Source organism: Epinephelus moara, chromosome 21 (assembly GCF_006386435.1).
Source record: "Epinephelus moara isolate mb chromosome 21, YSFRI_EMoa_1.0, whole genome shotgun sequence".
Lineage (NCBI taxonomy): Eukaryota > Metazoa > Chordata > Actinopteri > Perciformes > Serranidae > Epinephelus > Epinephelus moara.
Genome location: NC_065526.1, coordinates 26,773,337 through 26,796,060, shown reverse-complemented (window position 1 = coordinate 26,796,060; position 22,724 = coordinate 26,773,337). Strand labels below are relative to the sequence as shown.

Below are 22,724 nucleotides of genomic sequence, written 5' to 3'. Positions count from 1 at the left end.
GTCAAAGAAATGGATCATTATATATTTTTTTGTAGAATGAAAATGAATTGTTCTCAGGGAACTAATAAAGTATTTACATTTATTGCCTGATATTTGAGGATATTTAGAGCTTTTTTCAAGAGGTTACAAGAGAAGCAACTTTGAGAATGGTGTTGTATCTACAAGGGTACTTTTTTGTTTTCCCTGTTTTAAATTGTGTCTGCAGAAAATGAATAAGTTACACTGCTCTGTCTTTAAAAATTACTCTCCCTTTTAATCTCCACCTGCTCTGTGTTTAGAATACCAACTCTGTAGTCTTTCTGTTAGTTTCCAAAGTGTTAATGTGTGTGAGTGTAAGAATGTAAAGCAGGCGGCTGTGCTCATTCAATTTCCTCTGGATAAATAAAGGTTAATGGCCAGAAAGTAGAGTAAATTATGATTTATAAGCACACTCATAGCCCACAAAAGTGGTTTCACAGGATTAACCTATTTTGAAAATGGAGGCCCTGAGGCACAAATTATTTAGAGAAGTGTAAACTCTCACCCTCCAGCCAACTTTCTCTGTAACTGGGATACCAGTCTCTGGTGTCATTTATAAAAACACAGGCGACAGCTGTGAAACTAGTTACGTAATTCACATGTTTTCTTTAATGGTCAGCCAGCGTCATTTATGAGATTTTGTTCTCTTGCAAACATATTGTCTTAACCTGAAATATACTGCACCTGTGGGTATTTCTACCCACAAACCCATTTCTTTAAGTCCAGGAACTTAGATTTACAACACTTATTTTCCCTCTCAAACCATAAAATCTTATATGATTTATATAAAAATGTAATAAAAAGCAATGTCAGGATTGCAAATTAGTACCTGGAAACACATGATGCTTGTTCCATATGTCTCAGCGATCCTGTTAGTGGCAGTGATATGATAGCAACACCCTGCTCAAAAGAAATGACCAAACTGTACATGCACTCATGCTGGTAAAGACATATCTGATAACATATTGTGCATGCAGTAGAGACTGAGTGTATACCCCTACCTACTAGATAATTTAATCTTTGCGAAAAAAAATGTCACAGGTATATTTCTTTAATAATGTTTTTATTTTTTTTTATTTTTTGTGTATAGGAACAAGCATATGACATGGACTAATGCCACATACCTCAGCATTCATAGTCCAAGCTAATTTGCAATGCCCCCTCCTAGATTTAAAATACAAAATACATGATTAATGTTGCTTAACTCCCTTTTAGAATAATTAAAACATTTGAAAAGGAGCTTTAATTTGTTTTATTTCTGAAAGTTTTTGGCCACTTGGGGGCAGCAGAACAAGCTGTTCACAACACTGACATGTTATCACCTATTACCATTAGTCACCACCATAGGATTGATAAAATAATGGACGTAGCTACCGTGACATTACCCATTGGTTTGTGGGCTCCAGTTTTGAAGCCTCTAGTTCGGCATTTCATCTGTCGCCATCTTGGTTTTTTGGAGCCAGAAGTGACCATATTTGGATGGAGCGAGCCTTGGATCTGACTCATAGTTTGTATCAACGCCTTGCAGACAGCCTTTCACTCAAGCGGCCCCGTCCTTAAAAATGTGTAACTTTAGGCCTCGATAAAATGTCAACAGCTGAGTTATATAAAAGTTCATCCCCTGTACAGTTGTTATGAACGGGGAAATAAGCTATAGAGACTAGAATCGTTTCCTGTACCAGGTGGTAAACAGGTTTAATTAAGCTGTAAAGTTTTTTAACATGGGGGTCTATTGGGATTACTCTGTTTTGGAGCCAGCCTCAAGTGGCCATTCAAGGAACTGCACCTTCACATTGGCACAGCCCCAGAGGTTGCTGCTGGGTCGTCATGAGTAACACCTTCACAAAGTAATATGATCCATTGGTAACATACAAATATAAATTGGTACAGCTTTAAAAGCAGGGAGTAGCAGAAATGGCCAGCTGCTCTGTGGTCAGACTGACATTAATTTTCCACCACTGTATAAAAGTTCTCAGGCGTATAAACATTTTGTCATAGACCCTGTTAACACCCTGTTTAAAATGCGGCAATGGGATCACAAGACCACCAAGACACATTGTGTCCCCCACAAGGATGTAATAGGAAAATACAGTGGAGGACACGGTGGTTGTTTTGCTGACAGTGTGCCATTGCTGTAAAATTTGGCCAGTTTACGATGAGCTGGACAAATTGTTGCCTGACCATCTATCGTTTTGCCCTATGGAAGGAGAAGCTGAACCGACCCAATCATTAATGTGACTGATGGGCCCTTTGACCCTCTAGCGGATGTGATGTAGGCATTAACAAAACCTGAACACACGTGGTCAGCTCGAGACGCATGATAGACACAGGTGTCCAATTGTGTTCGGAAGGTCTTAGTCATGAATTTAAAAACAATGAATCTAAAAAAGAAATGAATAAATAAAACTTGCTGGTTTTCCCAGTGAATTAGAGTTTATGCATCTGGTGAACTATCAACTCCACTTCTTTGCACAGACAATGAGATATGGTGTCTGTGCATAAAACAAGATGACAGACATATTTGCCAGTATTGATGCAAGTTCAGCTGCAGGATTCGATGATAATGCATGTGTCTGTGTCAGTGCCTGTCCTCTCTGACACCTCTGTAACACTGTCAAGGATTATTGTGGAAGAATAGGATTAGGAAACTGGATTTTGTTTACCCTGTGTGTTCACATCTTCCCTCTCCAATAAGGATCTTTTTCCCATGTTTCTCTTGAACCAAAAAGCACAAAAAAGTTTGTAATTCAAGAACCAAAGTGCTTATTGTTGAGACAAGTACACATTTGCTTGTCCTGAAATGCCACAGCTGTGTTTAGCTAACCTCAGCGAGTGAGTCTTTTAAAGACACCACATGAGATGAGCCTGCTATTTTATAAAGTTTGCTGGCTCAGTTGAGGCTTTGTGGGACACTTTTCTTAGTTTTACTGTCTGACTCTTCTTTCTGGATTAGCACCAAAGTGGTTTGTGATCAGACACTGCTAAAATAAAATCCCCTTTTTGCTATATCTGCTGCTGGTTTTCACTTTGTTGGATGTATGACAGAGTGGATGTTTACATGAGTCGTGGTTTGATGCTAAAAGAGCCAGTTACAGATTAGTTATCAGATGTGTTCTTCGCTGTGAGACTATCATCTTGATGTTTTGTTTGCATCTGAAATCCCAGTTTGCCCTCAAAACTCTAATATTGGTTTTAGCTCTCCTAGCCAACAGGTACTAGGTTACAATTATCATGTTTCAAACACACCAAACCACTTCTGCTACACAAGAATCATTTATCCTGTTCAACTTGTTGACACACAGACACATCGCATTGTCTCTAATTAAGATTCAACCACAGTTCCCATGACTGCTCTGCTACATGACTCTGGTTGGGGGGGGGGAACTCCAGCGATTTACGGGAAGAATCATAAAACTGTAAACCAGACTATACCAGGAAACTATGGGCATGAACCTACACTTAGTGACTCCTTCGTCAGCTAATTTAACTACAGAAGTGAACTTACTCATCATCTTAGCTGTGTCGGTTTCTGGCTCGTAAAATAACCATCCCATTGAATCTTTCCGATGACTAATTACACGTGGCAGGGATCCTGTTGTAAATTAGATCATCAATATCTGGCAGATGGCAGAAAACAGTGGAACTGAAGTCTTTTCTAATAAACACTCAAGGACTATTGCACAGAAGAGCTACTGTATATGTGACAGGGGTGGAGGAACTTCTGTTTGACCCATGATTTTCCAGCCTCCCTGTCCTGCAGCACTAGCTAGCAGAGAGATGTGGTCCATTACTCGTCCTCTGTTAACAAGCATCTGGACCAGGTTCCAGGCAATCGGCTGCCACACAACGCCTGGCTGTTTGCTGCAAGGGTGGCCTTAATGCCTGCAGAAATGAATCAACCCCGACTGTTACAGCAGCTCAAAGGAAACCAAATATACACTCGCTGTAGCGTCGCACTCAGAGCTGTTTGATTGAAGCCTGCTGACAAGAAGGTCGGACACACTGTTTGTTTTGGTTTCACTTCATCTGGGACATTCTCTGCTGGTCACCTTGGTCCATTTGTTGTCAATGATTGAACACAGAGTTGCCGCTGGCTGGACATGAGGGAGTAACTTTCAGAGTGTGACACATTTTGGGTTTTATGTTTCAGCCCTTTCAAATGGCATGACAAGTTGTCACAGCAACTGAGTCATAGCTTTGCAGCTTTACAATGAGCAAATCCTGCGTGAGTTAACTGATATTAGTTCATTTAAGTGGTGGAATATATTATGTACCGTGCTTAAAGGGGGATTTTACACACCAAACTATTTACAGCTGTTGTGGAAGTACTACTGGATTGTGAAAAAAGTTGTATAAACCCTTCTGTGGCTCCAGAGGAAGGGCTGTGAGTGGTATTTAGATTATTTATTAAAGGTCCAGTGTGTAGGATTTAGGGGCATCTATTGGCAGAAATGATACACAATATTCATAACTATGTTTCATTAGTGTATAATCACCTGAAAATAAGAATTGTTGTGTTTTGGTTACCTTAGAATGAGCCATTTATATCTACACATGGTCCTCTTCCACAGAGTCCACAATTTGTTTTCTACAAAAGTCCAGAACAGACCAATCAAACACTGGCTCGAGGTAGGGCCATTTGCAATTTTGCATTGGCCACCGTAGTTTTACACATGCAAGCTTGGCACACGGGAGAGGTTTCAGTTGGTTGCAGTCTGCAACCTCACCACTAGATGCCACTGCATCCTACACACTAGAAAATATAGCTTAGGTTCAAGTACCCCTAGGTTGGAAACCACTGGACTGAACTACCTAACTTTATGTACAGAGGTGAAAACTAGCTCCACCTTGACCAGCTACAACAGCCACAGGAGCCATTTGTAAGCCCCCATGCCAGCAATAGCATTATGTTTTCCAGTTGTTGATCCCATTTTTGTGAAAACGATATCTCAAGAGCGTCTTGAGGAAATTTCTTCAAATTTGGCACAAATGTCCACTTGGACTTGTGTGTCTAATTCACGTAAATGTGATAAGAACACTGAGGGGATTTTAAAAGAAATTAGCACAAGCTTCCCCTTTTGAGTCAAAAAATAACTGATTAGATTTTGTTGGTCAAAGGTCAAGGTCACTTTGACCTTGTCCGTTGCATTCTTGTGAAGGCCTTGAGGGAATTTCCTCAAATTTGGCAAAACATCCACCTGGACTCAACTGATTAGAATTTGATGGTCAAAGGTCAAAGATCAAGGTAACTGTGACCTCACAAAACATGTTTTGGCCATTAATTTAAGAATTCATATGCTAGTTAGTAACTAAGTTTCACACAAATGTCTAACAAGATTAAGTGATGAAGTGTTTTTATCAAATAGGTCAAAAGCTAATTTCACTTCAGCCTAGACATTATATTGTTCTGCAAAAACACTTTACTGGCTATTAATTAACACCATAGAAGGGGAATATTTGGTCAGACACTGAATTGGTGACACTCATCTTGGGTGTCCACCTTGAAACTGTGCTGATTGTGTAGATCTTCTGTGCTGCCAGAGGGGAAGATTGTCTGATGTATCCATGTTTTCATAGATATGGGTGTAGACTGTAACTGCAACTTGTCTGGTTTGCAGAGGCATAGACCCATGTTTACTTTTACTTTAGATACTTTAAGTTCACTATACTGAAAATACTTCTGTATGTTTACTGAAGTAGGATTTTAATTGCAGGACTCACTGGTTTTAAATTTTTGTATCTGTTCATTTACATAAGTAAAGGATCTAGTTACTTCTTTACCCGCTGGTTCTCAAAGCTGTTATGTGATATGTTTCACAAAGTGTTTTGTATTCGTATTGTTTGTCTTTTAAGATGACTCATCTGGGTTTGGTTTCTGTCTCCCACAGTGCAGCACGAGAGATGACTGACCACGCAGCAGTTTGGAACAAATGACAGAAGATTACACATGCTGAATGAGAAGATGCCAACCACTGAAAATAAACCTAATCTGATTACATTTAAGAACTGAAAGATGTTGTAGATGGTTTTATCTCCAATGGATACCTAAAGTTGCTCCAAGAGAATCGGTATCAGCGATTTTTCCTAAAGGGATCACTTGGTGGAAGCCAGTGAGCAGGGGGCCAGGATGTGGCCCCCTGATCTTGGGCCTCCAGACGTCCAGCTAACTCTTCCTGGTTTTGGAAGTGTGTTTGAGGATGCTGAGGACCTTCAAGCACCGCTGTCTTCTGGTGGCTTTTGTCAGTCCTCCATACATTCAGGTGGCCTGGGCGTGTGCTGTCTTCCAAGGACATCCTTGTCCCTGTCCTCACTGGGCCGGGACCTCACTTCTCTGCTCAGCTGTAAGACAGCTGGATCCCACATAGAAAAGACTATGGAGGACTTTGCCACCACTGCACACACAGATCCCAAAAACAACACCCAGAGGTTCAGTTGTTACCCCCAACCCTCCCTCCCTTTATCATATATGCTCACCAGCTGTGCCACATCGTCTCCGTTTGGCTCTCCACCATCCTCTCTTTCCTCCTCCTCCTCCTCCTCAACTTTATTTTTTGCTTCTTCCTTGCCTCCTTCTGATGCACCTGATAGCAACAAGACTCCTAATCTACAAGGAAAGATACAGGAAGAGTATCACTCAATAAAACAAGAGCCTGCAGATGATTTTTCGCCCTGTAAGAGGGAAACGTTTCAAATCAACAACCAGCAGGGGGAGCTGTTCCATGTTGGCCAGCCCCTCCAAGGTCAGGCCAGCTCCCCGCTTCATTTCCCAAGGCTTAATGGACCTGTAGGCCAGGACCCCACAGTGGACCAACTGGACCAGCCCTGTCACTGGATTGACTGTAGTGCCACTTACAGCAGCCAGGAGGAGCTGGTGAGGCACATCGAGAAGGTGCACATCGACCAGCGCAAAGGGGAAGAGTTTTCCTGTTTCTGGGCCGGCTGCGTGCGACGTCACAAACCCTTCAACGCTCGCTACAAGCTGCTCATTCACATGAGGGTCCACTCTGGGGAAAAACCCAATAAATGCATGGTGAGTCTGTTTGCTTTTGACTGGCTGATCATAATAAACAGATTTTTGATTACTACAGAACCAGAGGAAAAAAACAGGTGTTATTTTTTTTACACTGACCACGGCATCTAAACTGCGTAACGGCAGCAACAGAAAGTCTACTAAATTGGCAGGGAGTTGAGGCAGTCTGGGATCCACTGTGTTGGTCTTGTACTGGCTGAATTCAACTTGCTGCAGGGCATTAACTGAAGGTCAGTCTCTGGGCTGCCGCTGCAAGATGTATATAACAAAAACACAGCATGTGTGGGTGCAGGTTGTTTGTTAACATAGGCAGGCTTGGTTTCTAAGCTAAGGATAGCTAGTGTTGCACACTGTTGGCACTGTTGCAGAGATGAAGAGAGGCAAATTGTCTTCACATCCTTTGGATTTTCCCACAAATGATGTAAAAATGTAAAAAGCTACACACAGAAACTTTAAGGTATTCAGCAAAATGCACAAGCTATAATCTATTTGTATAAATGGCCGTGAAAAACACTGTAAAAAAAGAAGAAATTAATTATATACTGGGGTGCACACTGTCAGCCAAGTTTAGGGAGGGCTTTTTATTGACTTCATCCATGATTTACCCAAAATATGCAGGAATCAAACTGGCAACCTCATCAACTCAGCTCCACTACCACTGTTGCAACCTTTTTCAGTCAGTCAAAACAAATCTCATACTTTCCAACTTTAAGTTGTGTTCAAATGGGCCATTTAGAGGTTTAAGAGGGTTTGAGAGGCATTAACCTGCTTACAGTACGTCTGGACTTCTCTCAGACTGTGCAGCCGATGATCAAGAGTCTGTTAGACAGAGAGATGATCAAACGGTTTCCTCTCCCCACGACAGGTTTCCCTTACTCATGCATGCCAGAGGAAGAAACGTGGCAGTATTGAATGAATGGAGGATGTGTCTGCTGCGCTGACTATCCAAAAACCTGCTGATCGCCCTGTGGTTATTCTGACGAATGCAATTAATTTATAGTTACTAAGTAATTATGTATTAAACTGATCAATCATTCCTTCCTGTAGAAGCTACTGTGTGTTTCAACAGAGAAAAGTGTTGTCCTCTGAAACATAACGTTTCAGTCCTTCAGTTCGTGTTGATTTGGTTTAACCTGTGGTTACAATGGTAACAGCAAGTGCAGTTTAATACTACAAGTCCCAGAATTCACCGGGCAGCGAATACTTTTTTGTGCTACTTTGTCAGAAATATAACAAAAGAGAAAATGGTGTAAACAGCAAACTCTTATTGTCTTAATAAAAAAATCTGCAAACAATTAGCCTTTTCCATCATGTCATGAGCAACAGCAATCGTTATCATTGCCAGTGCCAAGGATTTTCAAGTTTTGGCTTTTCAGATGTGAGGATTTGTTGCTTTTCTTCAGGGCTGCCCCCAGAAAGTCAAAGATTTGAATCATCAGAGAGGCTTTGTATGGTCACGCTGGGTTCACACTGGACGCAGAAGTGCCCCGTTTTGTTAATTGTCCTTCAGCCGCACAGCAGCAGTCACCTAGCTGTTTACACCACAAGTACATTTCTCTCTCTATGGAGAAAAAGGAACAAATAGTTAAATATTTGTATCGAACAGTCAAATCTTATTCAAGTACAGCGCTACTTTATTTTGTCACATTTGACTGTAAGTTGACAGTCCAATTGTTGGTTGGACAAAACAAGCAAATTGAAGATATGTCACTGTGGGCTCTGATAAATTATGAATCCATCATTTTCACAGTTTCATAACATTTAAAGGTTAATTGATTTAAAAAAAAAAGAAAGATAATCAGCAGATTAATAAAAAAATGAAAAGTAAAGTTGGTTACATCGCTGAGGAGTTGCTTCAATTCCTCATCTAACGGATCACTGTGGCTGCCACTTTTTGTTTCATTACTCTCTGCAACATTTAAAACTGATAAAAAAATTCCCTAAATAACTTTTCTGACAACTGTGTGTTCCCACAGAGAAAACTCTCTGAGCATTTCCTGCCTTTTCATGTGTCTGAGCAACTTGTCTTGTGAAACGTGCAGGCTGTTTAAAGGATGAACTGAAAAAGACAGAATAAGACAGAGGAAGCAAATGCATTTTGAAAAATCTAGACACACATTTAAGATAAAGACAAAAACACACCACATTAGGTTTGAGAAAAGACAGAGACTGTGAGGTTTCTGCACTGACCATCACAACGGTGGCCTTTGAGCTCCAGGACAGCATCTCCTCTGTCATGAGTCATTTTTTGAAACACAAATTTTGCTGCTTGAATACGTCTGTCTCATGATGACCTTCAGTTTGTCTCCAAATCCCTGTCTCTGAGACTGAGTAACTCTCTCCTTAACTCCCCAGCGACTCCACTGCTGTCATCAACCTGAGACTCCGATTAATAATTCATTCAGAAATCTTCACTCAGCGGCACGCTTCCTACTTTAGTGAATTAGTTCATTTAAATGACCTAATCTGTTGCTAGCTTGTAAATATATTACTGTGGAGAGTCACCTGCAAACAGATTAATAAAATTAAATCAACATCAACCCCCAAAAAATGTCAGTCACACTTGAACTACATGAATAACGTCATTTTATTTTTATAAAGCGCTCAGGCCAAAACATGTAAATTAAGTCATTCCTGGTGCACCAATGGAAAAATGAATCCCTCATATGAATGTAGTCAGTGTGTGTTAATGAATTCAGCCTCATTTACCAGCTCGTAACGTCAAGACTCAGATCAGACAGGTGTTCCTCAGGCTGTAAACACCAGTTCCCAAAGCGTTTTTAAATCCACCGTGGCAGAGTCATCACTCATAATTTATGGTGCTGACATGACATTAATTTAAAGGATAAGTCTGGTGATTTTCTGTTTTTTCCTTACTGTCAACAAATCCCATTAAAAGACCAAACCCAACAGTGACCCAACAAGTATTGTCTGTGTAGCCAATAGTTTAGACTGTTGCGGCTGTCCTCCCAAGAAAAACGACAGCATCAGTCGTTTCAGGAAGTGTCCTCATAACGACATATGTTTACATTCAAGTTACAAAGTCCTCTCGCAGCCGTAGTAATAATTATAATGGATGCAAAGGAAGAAGTCAGGTGACATTATTACAGAGCAAAGAAGGTTGAGGTGGTTGGATGGGTCAACAAAATGTTGGCCTTTTACACAAAAGACTGCAGTTTGTTTCCCGTTTCCCACCGACAGTCCATGTTGAGTTTTTTAAAGCACGACCACGATCGTCTCCTAACTTTAACCAAGTGTCAATTAGTGTCACCATGATGAGGACGCTCCCGTAACCGTAGTAAAGTAGTCATTTTAACCCAAACCATGGTCTTCCCTTAAATCTAGCCAAGTTGTTTTTGTACCTAAACCTAACCAGATCTTAACCAGAGCTTTGTCACATAGAAGTGATTTATTTTTCAATGGTGATTTGTTAATGTTATGGCAGCTGTAGACAAATGTCATCCTGCCAATCTCCTATGTGTCATTCAAAAGGCTGCTTATAAATAACATTTTTTGACATTTCATTTGAAGGACTTGCTGCCAAAAATAGTCACTAAAGCACCAAATGTGTGTAAATCAGCAGCCGAAAATAGTCCCCAACAAATGCACCATCTTCTCCTGTTTCAGTAATGTTTTCTAAAAACTACAGTGCCCACGTGTTTCAGTAAATTACTGGCTCCTTTTCTTTAATGAAACAGTTTTTTAAAATGCATGTCTGAAGTAGGAACCAATAGACTGAATCACAATGTTTGTTTACAATAACTTCTGGGTAGAAAACCCCACAACAACACTGCCTCAATTGGTTAGTTTTTTAGGCACCTAAGTTTAAGTGAATGCTATATTTAGAGTATTTGCACCACTTAGCCTAGCTGTCAGACAGCCCTTTCCATCAGGGAACTGAAGCTGTTATGTCAAAGCCACCAGACTCCTTTGACAAATACAATGATTTTACTTCACAGAACACGGGAGTTGTTGGACTATTGCTGCCTCGATCAGTTAGTTCGTAAGGTAAAGTGGTGAAAATATTCCAAACATAGTGTGAACTTGAACTGATAGTAATCTTTTTTTAGGTGGGTCTTTTTTAGGTGGCTTAAATGTGTTTTGCTGGAGCCCCCATCCACTGCAGTACATCGCAAAGCTATTTCGTTTATCAAAGACGCAGTACATAAAATAAGCACAGCAGAAAGGTCAGATAGTTCGGACCACCATGTTTAACAATACATCTTTAAATGTTACAGTTGAAAATTGTGATGAAAATGACAATAGAAATTAACAAATTTGCAGATTTCACATTTCGCCATTGAAATCAATTGCTAGCTGTCTACCGGGGAGTGACAATTGTTAGCATGACGTCATGGTAATTTGATATATGTTCTTTGAGCTCAGAGCCCCAGACAGGAAATCAGAAAGTAATGAGAGATGGACTAACACATGTTGTTGACAATGCCAAAAACATAGAATATTGCCAGCCTTTTATTCTTTAAGTACACGCATTCACTAATTAAAATATTAAATTAGATTAATGGGAAGCATGACAAATAACAGTAACTGATTTCAAGAAATAAACTAAATCTAAAGTTGCAAGATAAACTTTAATCACTGTAAATTTCAGTCAGAGTTAAGGTTGATGTGCAGTTTCTTTAACTTTTAGACTTTGTTTTCAGCTCCCCATTTTTGTGTAGAAATAGAGGAAACATTAATCTTCTGGTAAAAGAAACACACTGTACTGTAAATCTACACACTGAACACGATGAGGAAATAAAGTACATCAACTGTAACGGAGCCTAAATTAAGCTGTGCTCATATTTCTACTCTGTCAAAGACTTAAAAAATCTGTTTTTACTTAGGAGCCATATATATCAGTAAGAGTGGGGTTACATTTGTTTGATTTTTTTGTCGTATAATATTTAACGACAGAAGCCATGGGGTAAATTGACAAGCAGGACTGAAGAGGCATTACGTCTTTCAGCCTTTCAAACAACTCACACTAATGTGCTTAAGTTTGTCCCCACAACTCAGTTCACATAAAGCTGCAAAATGTTTAACATGTTATGTCCTCATCACATGATGGGTCTTGATCTATAGTATATACGTGCTAATATCTGTAGATTTGTATTCTTATGAGTTTGACTGTTTGATTATTTTTGTCTGTTTTTCATTCTTTTAATTTATGTTTTTGTTTTCTGTTGTTCGTCAAGGCGATTTCAAGCCTTGAATCAATTAATCACCATGATGTTTTTTATACGCACAGACTTTTTAACTAAATGAGGTGACTGACATTTACTGACTCATTAGCGAGACCTAATAAAACCCTGGAATGATTACTGGGTAGAAAAACAGTTTCCATATTTTCCTCTGGATTAGTTTAAAAGAGAACAGACGCTTTATTCTTGTATTTTAGTTTAAGTTTCAGATCAGGATTTCATTTTAAGATATGTTTCCAAAACGTTTCCTAAACAAATCTGTACCAGAATTAAATCATTTTAATCTATAAAATACAGGAAGCATTAATCTTATTTAAATGTCATGTTATTGTCCAACAAACACAATGTGTGTTCATTTAGTTTATTTGTTATTGTCTTTGTTAGTAGATGACACTTACTTTCATCTACTTAATAGATGAAAACATTGAAAACACATTCACAACATTCAGAATGTGCTGGTTTTACCACATTGGATGAATTCACAAAGTTCTGAATGGTGGAAAAAATGTTAAAAATTCTCTCCTGTGATCGCCTCAATGTTCTTTAATTCCCTGTTGGTGCTCCAGGAGGTTTAAATCAAACCTTGAGAAACATTTCCATTTAAACTCTGACTTACATGCCAGAAATGAAAACACTGGTCATTTTAAGTCTGTGAGATTGAATGTGACACAGTTCCTGTAAAGTTATAAAGCCTTAGTTTACGGGCTGCAGTGTGTAGCCTGCTGACTCCGATATTTGCTCCTTGTCTGGCACGAGTCCAAAAAAAACGCTTTTACCAGAACCTACCACAGTCTGGTGTGTGTGTGTGTTTGTGTGTGTGTGTGGTTTTAGTCCAATTTGCTATTTGGGAAAAGGCCATAATCTGAAGTTTATGATTGAGTAACCTAAAATGTGTGAATTTATTACCTCTTTACTAGTTATTTCTGTTGGATCAGACTCCAGCATCAGTCATCCGTAATGCGAAAATGTGATTTTATTATCTGTTAGTTACGGGCCAACATACTTTTAAAAGGTGCAGAAGGGATTTTTATATGATTTGTATAGGAGATAAAAGTTCTGATGCTTTAATTCCTTTTGGTTACTAGAAGTGAGATAATACTAGGATGTTTCCACATATGTATATATGAATTTTAAAGACATAAAATGTCCAACAAATTCAAACTGCCTTGCATATCAATCAATATATGCAAAATGTGCATCACAGTATTTATTAATGCACAGTAAAATGTGCTAAAAGTTTGGCAAGCATCCCTACGGAGGTCCAGCATTTGTATTAAATGATGTTTTGACCTCTCATGAGACCCTGCAGTGGGTATCAGGCTGTGCGGTCATAAATCTACTGGGCACCATGACAGGCAACACAGTACTGTAGCCCCGACCTTAAAGCTGCCTTTAAGTCCTACTCCTATCACTCTCTTCAAACGGTTGATGTGTCATGTAGCAGTAAGACTGTTTGTTTTATTTCCCTTGCCAGTTTGAGGGCTGCACCAAGGCGTTCTCACGTCTAGAGAACCTGAAGATCCACCTAAGGAGCCACACGGGAGAGAAACCCTACATCTGCCAGCATCCTGGCTGCCTCAAGGCCTTCAGCAACTCCAGCGACCGGGCCAAACACCAGCGCACACATCTGGACACGGTCAGTAACACACAGCTCTTATAACACCTTATTCTAGCACGCAAGTTTATGTGTAGTATGAAACCAATTAACAGCATTTTATATCAGTTATCGTCTTGCACACAACATCCTTAGTCTCAGTGAAACTCCTCAAAAACAAGCTACCTTTCAGACACGCTGCAGGAGCACACAGTAAAACATGAAGAAGAGAGATTAAATGTCCACCTGGTTAAGCACTGTAATGAGTATATCATTTACTGACATCTTTCATGTACAAAGAAAATAAAAACAATTTAACAAACCATACAAAACTGCATATGGGCTGTTTTTAAGTAATTTCCTCCTGTTTTTCCCCCTTCATGGTGCGGAGGAAAGGAGTTTAAACAGCAACATTTAAAAATTACAGCAACAAACAGCTTCATTACTCGTGTCAGGCAGGTTTAAGCTAAATTTGAGGGTGCCATTTTTTCATATAGAACTATATAGCTTTCAGCAAAGACTTTGTTCTAAGATTCATGCCAACTGCACGCTGTGAATGTCAACATCAAAGAGATTTACATAGGTGAACATTCAAGGAATTAAATTTATAGTCCTAACCCAACATCTTGTCATTCAGTCTGTCAAACTGTATAAAAACAGGCAGCAGAATTCACTATCTAATAATCTAAAATGATGAAACTGGTGGGAGAATTTATCAGGGGATTCAGGGAAGCGGGGGCGATGGTCATAAATGAAGGCTTCTGAAGCAAGACAAGTTATGAAATCCACCACTGATGCAACCTGAGTGAAAACAGAAACACTCTTCTTTCTTGAAATCCAAACTTGTAAATTTGCCATTGGAGCATCAGGCGCCAAATATGGCACCAGTGTTATGTCTCTTTCCATGAAGGTCATTTCGTTTCCTGTGGTGGAAAGGCACTAATGCTGCATTCACGTGCTCCTCGTATGGTCCTATTTCCTGAGTTGGGAAGTCGTTCTTCAGACTTTGGTTTGTTCATGAGCTTTTAAGTTAAGTAATATGAAAACAATGTGGACACAACAAAAAAAGGGTTTAAACAACACGTTGATACTTGTTTCTGCACCAGTACGTTCCTTCAAACCACTAACATATTGCTTCACCTGACTTGTTATTGGGGTTTATGCTAATAAATAACTTTTATAACTAATCTAAGTCACTTTACCTGGAGAGCAACTAACAATTTATAACCTTATACCATCTTACAAATTACACAGGAGCAAAAAATTAATATGCAATATGAGAATTAATAAAATGTTTCTCAACAATACATCCATTTTCATCCACTATTTTTCTGTGTATATGGCATCAAAGTCAGCAAGGTGTGTACCAAAATTTTTGCCGACTCTACGACTTGAGGGGGCATTCACATGAATTTTTCCAGTAAGAATCTAATTTTTTCAAATATTCCAGTGCCTCATGAATACAACATAAAATATACTTCTGCTTCACTACATTTCAGACGCAGATGCTGTACTTTTAACTCCAATCCATTTATTTGACAGCTGTAATTAGTTATTTTGAAGATTTAGATTTGGTTGTGTTGCATTGTGGGAAATGTAGGCGCCAGATTTTGACAAGGAATGTGTGGAATAAAAATATGAGATCTTCTCTCAATTTGTTGTATCGAGTACTAAGTTGGTGCAGTGCTCTTTTAGGTAAAGAATCTTCCATTACATTACATTTCTGCATTAAGTCATTATGAACATTTACATATAAGTCATCTGTCTACATGACAGTAAGTAAACACATACATGAAGTAACGTTTCATATGCCATGACTGAAACAAGCTGTAGATAATAAAATGTCACTCTCCTGGCTTTAAATACACAGATTTCTTCACGATACAGTATATGTTGGTAGTAAAAGGTTTACTTGAAGTTAAAGTGCCACTTCTCCCCACTTTCCTCCTCTTTCTGCATACAGTACAGAACATTCTTTAGGATTGTGAAACTACATACCTGCTGTGGATTTATTCTATAAACCACAGTTATTTTTACTCCTGCTGACAAGCGATGAGGACTTAGCTGTAATCCAGCAAATCAGATCTCTTATTACATGGGTGAGATGGAGCTGTGCGTTGCACTCCAGTGTTATTACAACAAGAGGAGAAAGTTATTTTCTCCTTTTTGTGGTTTCATGCTGCCTAATAGCGGCTTCGCAGTTGCGTCACAAATCAAGAATCAGACTCATCTGGCGCCATCGCGAAGCCCCAGATGTGTCCCAGAACTGTCTGAATGTAAATAACTGCTGAATATAGTGTAACAACCAGCCAAGAAAAGACTGGTGTTATACAAGTTATTTAAGTTTGACTGCATATCTTGTATTGTGTTACTAATGTTATAAATAATAATGTGTTATGACAGATTTGTTTCCAAAATCAGGTCAGTCTTATGCAGACGTGTCTCAAATGAAATATACAGCTCACATAATGTGAAAAATCTAAATCAAATCAACATAAACAGCCACCTCACACCTGTTTCTGCATGAATTGTTAGCTCTATTGTGTTTTTAAGACTGTAATGATTTTCTAGATAAAGATAAAACAGCAAATATTAAAGGACAGTTCTGATTTTTTGAAGTTCGTTTGTATGGGGTACTTATCCATAGTAATGTAATGTAGATCAGTGGTTCCCAACTGGTGGGTCGCGGTACAAAAGTGGGTCATGGGTCCATTCTGAATGGACCGCAAGTGACTCACAAACAAGTCAAGATTGTAAAAAGCACAATTTATTCTCAAGTGCAGTGAATTTCCGGCATAGAGTTTTCATTTCAAAGTGGCATTTCCTGCTGTAGAGCGAGTAAATAACAGACAGGTAACTGGCAGATACAGCAAACTAGCTCAAAGGTGTGGCCAAATGCAAGTATGACGCAGAATATTTTAAACTATGTGGACCTTGAACTAATAACTAAGGACAAATCTGGATTCCGTGGCTTGACCAGTTGGGAGCCACTGCAGTAGATGTCTGTCGGCATGTCCTCAGTTTGCAGAAGCAGCAGGAGTGCTGACAAAGAAGCTAAGCGATGTATGGCTGTGGATGGGGTGCAGCAGCAAAACTTATTTAGCCACCTTTAAAACAGTCCTACCTAAAAAAAATCAATAACAGTTTAAGTGTATTTTCAACTCTCCACCTTTCCGTCAGACAGCCCATTCCAACAGGGAAGCAGTTACTGGCTTCAGTTTTCATCAATTACAAGACTCCATTGACAAAAACTGTATTTTTTGCTGGCTTATCACCAAAGCTGGTGGTCTACTGCTGCCTCAGTGAGTTCATTTGTTTATGTTATTGTGTGACTTTGGTGAATCCAAACTAATGCTTTTTTATGCCAAAGTCACACAACAGCACGAACAAACTAACTGTTCGAAGCAACAGTAGACGAGCAGCTCCAGTGTTCAGCAATGTTAAACCACTGTTTTTCTCAGTGGACTCTGGCATTGAAGAAAGCAATATAATGGCTTCTTTTCTCTATCGTAAAGGGCTCTGTGACGGCAAGGTAAAGCACTGAAAATATTCTAAATATAGCATACACATAAACTCATATGATTTTTTTAGGTGGGACTTTTGTATAGGTGGCTTAAATATGTTTTGTCGGTGACCCCGTCCACAGCGGGCCTGCTGCCTGATTCTCCAAACTGATGGTGCGCCAACTGACTTCCACTGTAGGTAATACACTGACTGTGGATAAGTACCTTACAACCCCACTTCAAAAGATCCAATTAACCCTTTGAAATCAACAAGACCAATCAATGGTAAAATGATAAGTGACCACTCAAAACAACAAGTGAAACACTGAATTTAGTTTATTCCTGTTCAACCTTGATGGCTTCGTCACTTTGGTTAGTTATATTTTAGTCATAACATCTTGACTTGCAACCTTACAAAGGAAAGCTTTGTTTAAGCTGTCCTGTCGGTTTATTTATTTCAGTGTTTGTATAATTTTGATACATGTAATTGCAAACTGACATGTATATTCATCAATTTATGTCCTAATTTGTAGCAGCTGACGTAACCACGATGCATGCAATCACTAAGCGTACAGTTTAACACTTAATTTAGACTTTATCCTTTTCACCTCCCAGGGAATATTGTTCGGAAAGAGTTTCACAAGAGCAAGATATTGCCCAGCGTTTGCCAGCATGAAACTTGGGGCAGTGTGGAGGAGTAATTGCCTTGATGCCATCTATGTTGGAGTAATTGCATATCTGAAATTTTGAATGCATTTATTTATTTCTTTATTATAACAGGGAAAACATTTGGGGGCTTAAAAAAACAAGCAAAGAAATGTGCACAATCACTACTACACTAAAGCCAAAATGCCATTTTAATCATACATTTGTACATTAAAAAAAAAAAAAAAAAAAAGTGTGCTCAACGTTGTCAGTTCCTCACACTAGAACTGTTCCCTAAATTCATATAGTGATTTCTTTACATCAGTCCTGGACCTTTGTTTGGTGAACATGCTTATTCCTCACAAATCATACTGACCTCGTCTTATTTTAAACAACTTTTGGATACCACTTTGATAGTTGTTTCTTTTTGACCTAATACTGTACATGACAACTCTCTGATCTTTAGAGCCCTTAATTTAATAAACAGTTGTTTAGTTAGTTAGTTTTTGGTACCACTACGTAGATAATTATTTTTGACTTGCAGTGTTCAGATTCCGGTACATAAACCTACAAGATTTTGCTAAATAATGTACATGTGTTTTCATGAATTACTTAATTCACTCCACCTGGTGAAACACTCAGTTATGACAAAAGGAAAAAACCTGTGATCAATTAGATTCATGGAAATGAGCTCATTTACTTATCCAGACTTACAGTTTTGATGAGATTGTGAAATACAGAAGACACAATCTCCAAAACAGCAGAAACTTTTAAGTTAAATGGTACAAAAACATGTGCATGTAATGGTTTTGCCATTAATATAACCACATTTCACAACATGTGCCTTCATGTTTATTTTAAGGTCTTTTATTTTGAAATTTTTACTCCATCTAGAAATTACCTGCTGAAATAAATGGGCTTTCATTGATATGCTGATTGCAGGTAGATGGTGATCTAAAGTTTACCTTATATATAAGTTGATTTATGGCTGAACAGGAGGAAGTCTATCTGAGTTGTTCCTCTTAACTCTTTTCTCTCTTCCTCTCCTTAAGCCTGCAGACGAAAGGTAAATATACTTCATTTTCAGCTGAGAAGTGCGTGATGTGTAATGTTGACATAATCTTCATGTCCTTCCTCTCTCTGTTAGTACAGATGTCACACTGAGTAACCATATTTACAGCATTTATCCTAAATGTTTGTGTGTATAATACACAGGACTACTGCACACAGTGTCACACCTGTAAACCATCTGGATGTGACTCAGCTAAACGTATACTATTATTTGTAAACACAATTATACTTTGTGTTTTACATCATATCCACAAACCATATCGTATATAATAGAGGGTTCGGCCTGTAGTGGGTGTTGGATGATAAATGTATCAAATTAGACAAGAACATTTATAATTTAATTCAATGCTTCAATGTTTTAACCCCCTGACTGCTGACTTTGAGTGTTGGCTCTGTCTTCTGCACCAGCTGGAAAATGAGAGTCACTTCAGTCAGGTGCGATACTAACAGGCACATAAATTGTGGAGATGTGCTGCTTAACATTATGGGAATAAGCAAAAACTATTCATTTAAACTGCATCCTGCATTACCATCATTTTAAAATATGTTACCTTAGTTTCACATCTAGGAAATAACCCCAAACAAACACTTTAAACGTGTTGTCTAACCAAATTATTTGAGCAGCACATGGTTATTAAAGGATTTGCGGTTTTGTGTCAGGCCCCAGATCTTGTGTCAGCCGGTCGAGTTGGGTTGCAGAACTAATTGGTCATACATGTGGGTAGTTGGGCGGGTGTGTTATTGCTTGTCACAGTTCTGATTCGGGTACAAGTGTTGAAAATCAGACCTGTGCAGGACTCTGTATCTCATGACCCCTCAGATTTGGAGGGGCCCAACCCTTAAGTTGGGAACCACTGGACTGATCTACCACATTTCACGATATGATGATATATAATATCATTATATTATCATATGATGTAACATAGAAGTACTATATAAGTACTTTTAGTTTTGATGCTTTAATGTGCATTTTGTAATGGAGTGCTTATACACTGTTATATTTGTACTTTTATTTAGGTAAAAAAAAAAATCCAAGTACTTCTTCCACCACTGATTTTGTCAACCATGAACCTAAAATATCATAAATGAGTGAACACTCTTAAGAAATAAATTTAACATTTTTGATGTGTTGTGTATTTCATGGTCTAATTTGTTGTTTTGTGTCATATATTTTCGAAGTATCCACAGAAAATGTCTTGTTTTTGACATGTTATACGTCATATTATATTTTTGGAACAAGCAAATGCACTTCTGAGTACTTTACAGTATTGTCTGCTCTATAACCTCACAGTTTTCTCTCCTTTTTTCTTTTCTTACTTCTCTTCACCTCCTCTTGTCTTGGTTTGTTCACAGAAGCCATACGCCTGTCAGATCCCAGGATGCACCAAACGTTACACCGATCCCAGCTCGTTACGAAAGCACGTCAAAGCTCATTCTGCCAAAGGCCTTCAGGAGAGGGAGGTCAAGGTAACAACAGCAATTATCTTCTGACATGTTGGACATTACGCAGAATGCTTATTACTCCTCTGGTCACCAACATCTTTCATAAAACCTCCCTGTGTCTCTGAAACTAGATCAGGTTGGATTATATTATATTAGATGTGGTAGAAAGGCAAGGATATAAATACAAATCCAGCAAAAGGGAAATATATAAACTGTTTTCTTTTATTCTTTTTTAAGCTTTTATTAGACAAGGGATGGTGGGGAGTGATATATAACAAAAGTACACCGCTGGACTTGAACCAGTGGCGTTGCGGTTGCACGGTCAGGGTCTTAAACTGCAAGGCCACCACAAAGCCCCTATAAACTATTTTTTTATTAGTTGATGGTCAGGTCATCTTGCTTCTTGACCTCAGATGCACAGCAATATTGTAAAAGTTCACTGAAATTTGATTTTGTATGGAATTAAGATCCATTTTTATCTAGTGTTTCTTACTGTATTCAATTTACCTTCCTTTTCTTGTTCTAATCTCTGAGTTCCATAAAAGTCCTCATAGGGGCCGTTGTTGCAAACTTGTATAAACATTGTCTTATAAGCATCGGTTAGCTGTATACTGTATCTGACCGTATCAAATAAACCATAAAAAATTAAATAGTGGTTAACCCAAAGTTAGGGAGCTGATGTTTACTCATCTTGGTTTAAGTGCAGTTTTAAGATGGTGCAAATGCTGTTTCAAAGCTTTTCTGCCAGGACAAGAATAACATTCAACATAAAAACCACAGTTTATGACTTTATGAAATTATAATTAAAATTCAAAGACGTCAACATCAGTGTCAATTTCATAAACTCTGAAGACATTTTAGGTACAGAAGCAGTTACTGACAGATACACTGAACTGTTTATGGTGACAATAAGGAGAATTTTATTTGGTGAATGTAAAATAAAATAGAACTTTTGACACACAAATAAATGATGTAAGTAAGGATCATAAGTGGCTCATACCTCAAGTTACGAATGAGGATCACAGCAGATGACGTGCTGATTAAAGCTGGAAGGGCAGAAATACAAGCATTAGATATCTCAGATGATGTTTGAACACACAACTGTTTATGAGGGAAAAAATGAAAAGGACAAAGTAAAGAAAGAGAGAGAGGAAGATACATCAACTCTCAAAAACGTGAAGAACAGTATGTATTAACAGCATTTACTTTTGCATTGCTTCTTAATTGGGTCTGATAACAGTCAACATAGCAGGAACAAAATTATATGCAAATTAAGATATAATGGAAGTGTGTTCCCCAACTTTAACCATAAGGACAGAGCAAAATGGTTCCTGCCTCAAAGAACCTCTTTGAACCTGTTGAACCTCAGCAGAGGAAGGGGTTCTCGGTGGTCAGGGGCTTCTATGTAGCACCCTGCCTCTACATGAAAAACCCTTGTTTCTTGGAGAAAGACATGGAGAGCAACAGGAGGAGAGAGTAAGCATGTTTATGATTCAGTAGGATGAAATACAACAAAACAAAGTATTACACACACTCCCTGGAAGTCAGAATAGGGAGCCTATTGTTCAGCGTTATCTGGGCCTTGTTTGTTTTCTATGGACCGTGAGTGACACTGGGGCTTTGTGTGTATTCCCATGCCTTGTTTGGTTTAAACAGAAACACGTGTGCTTGTAAGTTGTGACATGGCTAACACGCCCCGCGCTGCAGTAAACCCTGTGGGGCTAAAGAGGACTTTGAAATATTAAACATGCACTTCATAAACTCCTCACGGTTATACATTTCTTCGAGCTGATGCGTCACAGCTATTGAAGTTTGTATCTTCATAAACACTGGTTTGGGCGCATTTTTCGCTGATTATTCATAACTCTTTTGTGGTTCCTGGGTGTCCTTCGCGAGCTTCTCAGCAAGTCCCGGAGCTGTCCATAAATTGTTTTGGAAAGTCCTGGGGGATCCTCTGTTAGCACTGGATAATAAAGTAAATTGTCTTGCTTTAACTTTGTTAGAACATCTTGGAATAAGATTGCCTAACAAGATTTCTGGATTTTGTACCTCAAGAAGCTGGATCGCAAGACGAAACAAGAACCAGGCATCTGGTTCAAGCATCATTTCTTTGAAAAATGAACAGTAGAAAATCGCCTGCAGAAATCTCACTGTGTTTTCAATTGATCTACTGTATGTAATCAAAATCGAAGTGAATCATTTTAAAGTTTAGCTCC

The 22,724-nt window shown here is 38.7% G+C and overlaps 1 protein-coding gene across 1 annotated transcript in view; it reads left to right on the top strand.

The window, feature by feature from the left end:
• LOC126382637 (zinc finger protein GLIS1) overlaps positions 1–22,724 on the top strand; it is a 58,342-nt gene that overhangs the window by 22,870 nt on the left and 12,748 nt on the right. The window contains exons 2-4 of the mRNA XM_050032621.1: positions 5,907–7,048; positions 13,727–13,888; positions 20,419–20,532. Of these exons, the coding sequence (XP_049888578.1) occupies positions 6,146–7,048; positions 13,727–13,888; positions 20,419–20,532 (1,179 nt within the window). The 5' untranslated portion in view covers positions 5,907–6,145. The remainder of the gene's footprint in view (positions 1–5,906; positions 7,049–13,726; positions 13,889–20,418; positions 20,533–22,724) is intronic.